The sequence below is a fragment of the Scophthalmus maximus genome, chromosome 20 (genome assembly GCF_022379125.1).
Source record: "Scophthalmus maximus strain ysfricsl-2021 chromosome 20, ASM2237912v1, whole genome shotgun sequence".
Lineage (NCBI taxonomy): Eukaryota > Metazoa > Chordata > Actinopteri > Pleuronectiformes > Scophthalmidae > Scophthalmus > Scophthalmus maximus.
This window is the reverse complement of record NC_061534.1, coordinates 7,568,981-7,572,500: the sequence shown is the minus strand read 5'-3', so window position 1 is coordinate 7,572,500 and position 3,520 is coordinate 7,568,981. Positions and strand designations below refer to the sequence as shown.

The 3,520-nt window shown below is 44.7% G+C and overlaps 1 protein-coding gene across 4 annotated transcripts in view; it reads left to right on the top strand.

Moving 5' to 3' along the window:
• LOC118284619 (zinc finger and BTB domain-containing protein 26-like) overlaps window positions 1-2,479 on the top strand; it is a 13,742-nt gene extending 11,263 nt beyond the window's left edge. For 3 of the 4 annotated variants that reach the window (XM_035607478.2, XM_035607477.2, XM_035607475.2), the window contains exons 2-3: window positions 1-93; window positions 330-2,479. The exon at window positions 1-93 is cut by the window's left edge. In XM_035607478.2, coding sequence (XP_035463371.2) covers window positions 1-93; window positions 330-1,415 — 1,179 coding nt within the window. In that variant the 3' untranslated portion in view covers window positions 1,416-2,479. The remainder of the gene's footprint in view (window positions 94-329) is intronic. The other variant, XM_035607473.2, reaches the window with a different exon arrangement.
• Window positions 2,480-3,520: the final 1,041 nt, after the last annotated feature.

Genomic DNA, 3,520 nt, shown 5'->3' with positions numbered 1-3,520 from the left:
CACCAAGGCCGGGCGGAGCTGAGCGTGGGTGTCGTCTCCAGCGTGGAGGTTGGTAAGAGGCTGCTCCTGTCGTGCTACACCGGGCTCCTGGAGGTACGACATGAACTACAGCATCTCTGAACTCTACAGTAGTAACAGAGCAGAACATCCTGAATATAACCCACGTCCACCTAATTCTCCTGATTAACTGTGCTGAAAAAAAGAAACATCAAAAAGGTGTCAGAAAGAAAGTGTTCATCTGTACGCAAGTAGATGTTTGGCACGAATCTTGCCCCTCTCACTAGAGTCACAGTTACTTTTCCTTGATTTCCATAATATATCTTCCGCAGGTCCCTCTGAGGGAGCTGGTGAACTACCTCACTACAGCCAGTGCACTTCAGATGAGCCATGTGGTGGAGAAGTGTGCCCAGGCTGTGTCCCAGTACCTCAGTCCGACCCTGGCTTTCTTGAAACCGGAGGGACATTCAGAGGAGAAGGAAATCCTGCAGGTAGCCAGTGGCTGGCCAGGCCCCAGCATCCAAAGTCGGGAGGAAAGGGATGCAGCCCAACCCAGCACCAGTCACCAGGAAGCAAGTGCAGAGGAAGGGGACACCATTGTGATTCAGTCCAAGTCGAGCAAAGGAGCCAAGGTGGAAAGTCAAGAACTGAGGGAGGCTAGTGAGGAGGGGAGGGCGGTTAAAGCTGAAATACAATCATCTGAAGATGCGGCCTGTTGTTTCAACACTGTGAAGTCAGAAGAAGTTGAAGTTCACACAAATAAGCCATCCCATCAAGTTCACCACACTACAAGTGCCCTGAGATGTGAGCTACACCCTCCTACAGGTGTACAAGATCACGTATCCTCCACAACCATAGGAACTCAACAGGAGGAGGTGGCCGACAGCTCCCACATCCCAAATGAAAAGCCCACAGTGGCCGCTCAACTGCAAGAACGTGGAGAGCTGACGGGCTCCAGTTTATTTTGCGTCTTTGGAGCACGTCCGTCAATCAGTCGTCGCTCTGGAGACGAGCTGACAGAAGATTCCGACGGCATATTGGTCCAGAGGCCATTCCTGTGCAGGAGGTGTGACAGAGTCTTCCAGCACCTGGAAAGCTACGTGGGACACTTGAAGGAGCACAGACGCCACCAGTGTTTGGTCTGCGGGGAGGGCTTTACCCAGAGGAGTAACCTGTCTCACCACATACACATCCACTCTGGTGTCAAGCCCTTCAGGTGCCCGCTGTGCCACAAGACGTTTTCTCGAAAAGCAACACTGCAAGACCACTTCAACCTGCACACAGGGGCCAAGCCCCATAGGTGTAAGTACTGTGCTGTACACTTTGCCCACAAGCCAGGCCTCAGGCGCCACCTGAAGGATGTTCACGGTAAGAGTAACCTGCAAAACATGCCTAAGGAGACTGGGCACTTAGAATAACACTGCAGTTATTACAGATTATGTTGAGGTCTTGAAAGGTGTTTGTCTTAATAATTATTCTGGGAAAATGGCAAAAAAACGTACCAGAACGCACAATAATCAATATGACACAAATGACCCTGACTTTGAAAAGGGACGTTGATATATAAAAAAAGGATTATTTAGTGTTAAATTGATTCTTTTAAATATTTTGAGCAAAAATAGTCTTGGTCAGTTATCATTAGCTAATGCATTTGCACATCAGGCTCGAAGTAGGATGGCACCTTCTTGTAGATAGATAGATAGATAGATAGATAGATAGATAGATAGATAGAGAGATAGATAGATAGAGACTGCAGCGAGACTATAGGGCTTCCCAGAAAAGCTTTGCTTCACCATTTGACCCGTCTGAAATTGTGTGCAGCTCACCGAGCATTACACTTGTAAGTGATTCGGGTGTCCCACATGGCTGAGAGGGTTTCCATGCTCTCTCACCGTGTTCTTCCACATCACACGTCTCCTTTTCCTCCGTCTTTTATCTTTTTGGCCCAGAAGTGTCACTCATCTGAGTGAATGGAACGCTGGCGTCTGAGATGCCACTGGCAGGAAAATGTGTGACTCTTTGGGCAGACGAGTAATGAATGCACGGGCGTGAGAGGGTGCAGAGGATACACAAAATATAGGGTTAGATATACCAATATATATACATATACTGTATATCCTTGCATATATAACGTTGAAAGAATTAGCCAGACAAGATATTTGGTTTTACGTGGTTTGATCATGTGATTGTAACACTGATGTCAAATCTGGTTGTGAATCTGCCAGGCAAAAATACTTACAGTACATGCACACGTGACATAAATAAACATAAAGAGAGAAACTAATTGTTCTGCTTTGTGATTTAATTGAGTTTTTTGTTGCTGTAAATATGCCTGAGTACAATTTGTCTCGTCATGTATAAGTGATTTTGTGCAACAACAGAAAACTAGCAGGAAATTATCTAAATGAGGCTGTTTTTTGGGGTATTATTTGTAATTTTCTTTGATTAGTGACATAACACTAAATACTGGCATTTTGTGCAATAAAAAAAAGATAAAAATGTCCATTTTTGTCCTGTAATAATGCCTAATGTGTCCATACATAGCAGAGACTCACTAATCAAAACAAGTTTTCTTGAAAACTGTGACACAAAGTGTTAGTTTTCTCATGATTTAAAGTTAAGGAGAGGCGTTAAACATTAATTTGTGGTTCTACTTCAGGTTAATGTTACATAGTGGGCTGACCTCACACTGACTGGCCACCCTGTGATCATGCCAACAGCTCACTCATGACGGTCACACAGAACATGCATGGTACCGTAAAGCACATGTTCTGTGACATTGATATGGTTGTGGTCAGTATTGGAACAACAATTTTTCCGCACTGGTGCATAGGTGTGACACTTTTTTATTCAATATAGAACACGTACGGCCAAAAAACAACAACAACAAAAACTAGTAAGATCATGTGGTAATTTGGAATCACATTATGAAATGACCGTGAGTAGGCTTACCCTGACTGTAGCAAACAGCAGGCCATTGAAGAAAAAGTGAGTCACTTTCGACATGAAAGAATGAGATAAACACATAATACCAGAGGGAAAGCCACGTGGCCAATCAGCCAGATAAATATCATGGAGATGCCAGTGTTGTCCATTATGATGTTCAGGATGAAGCTGATTACAACATGTCTCTGTAGTCTTATCATTATAGTCTTATTAGTCAAACAGCAATAAATATAACGTGTACAAATTGAACATATTCATATAAAACTGACTCTAGTTAATTTAAAATTGTGTAATTGTCTAAAATGATAGGTGTAATTGGAGTGGGGGTTGAGATGGATGGGGGGGGGGACACCGAGCTGATGCATCGTCGTTTTCTCTTCTGCTTCACTTCTCTAAAACGCACAACGCGAGCAAGCGAGGACTATACGTGTGTGTGTGTGTGTGTGTGCACTTCCTCTCGACAGGCGCACTTGCCGCCGGAGCGCATCCTCCGCGGCGCTGCCTCTCGGTCTGTTCCTTTAAAACCAGACAGCCCACGCCTCGAAAAGCGGCTTGTTCCGGCTTTGCCCCTTTACAT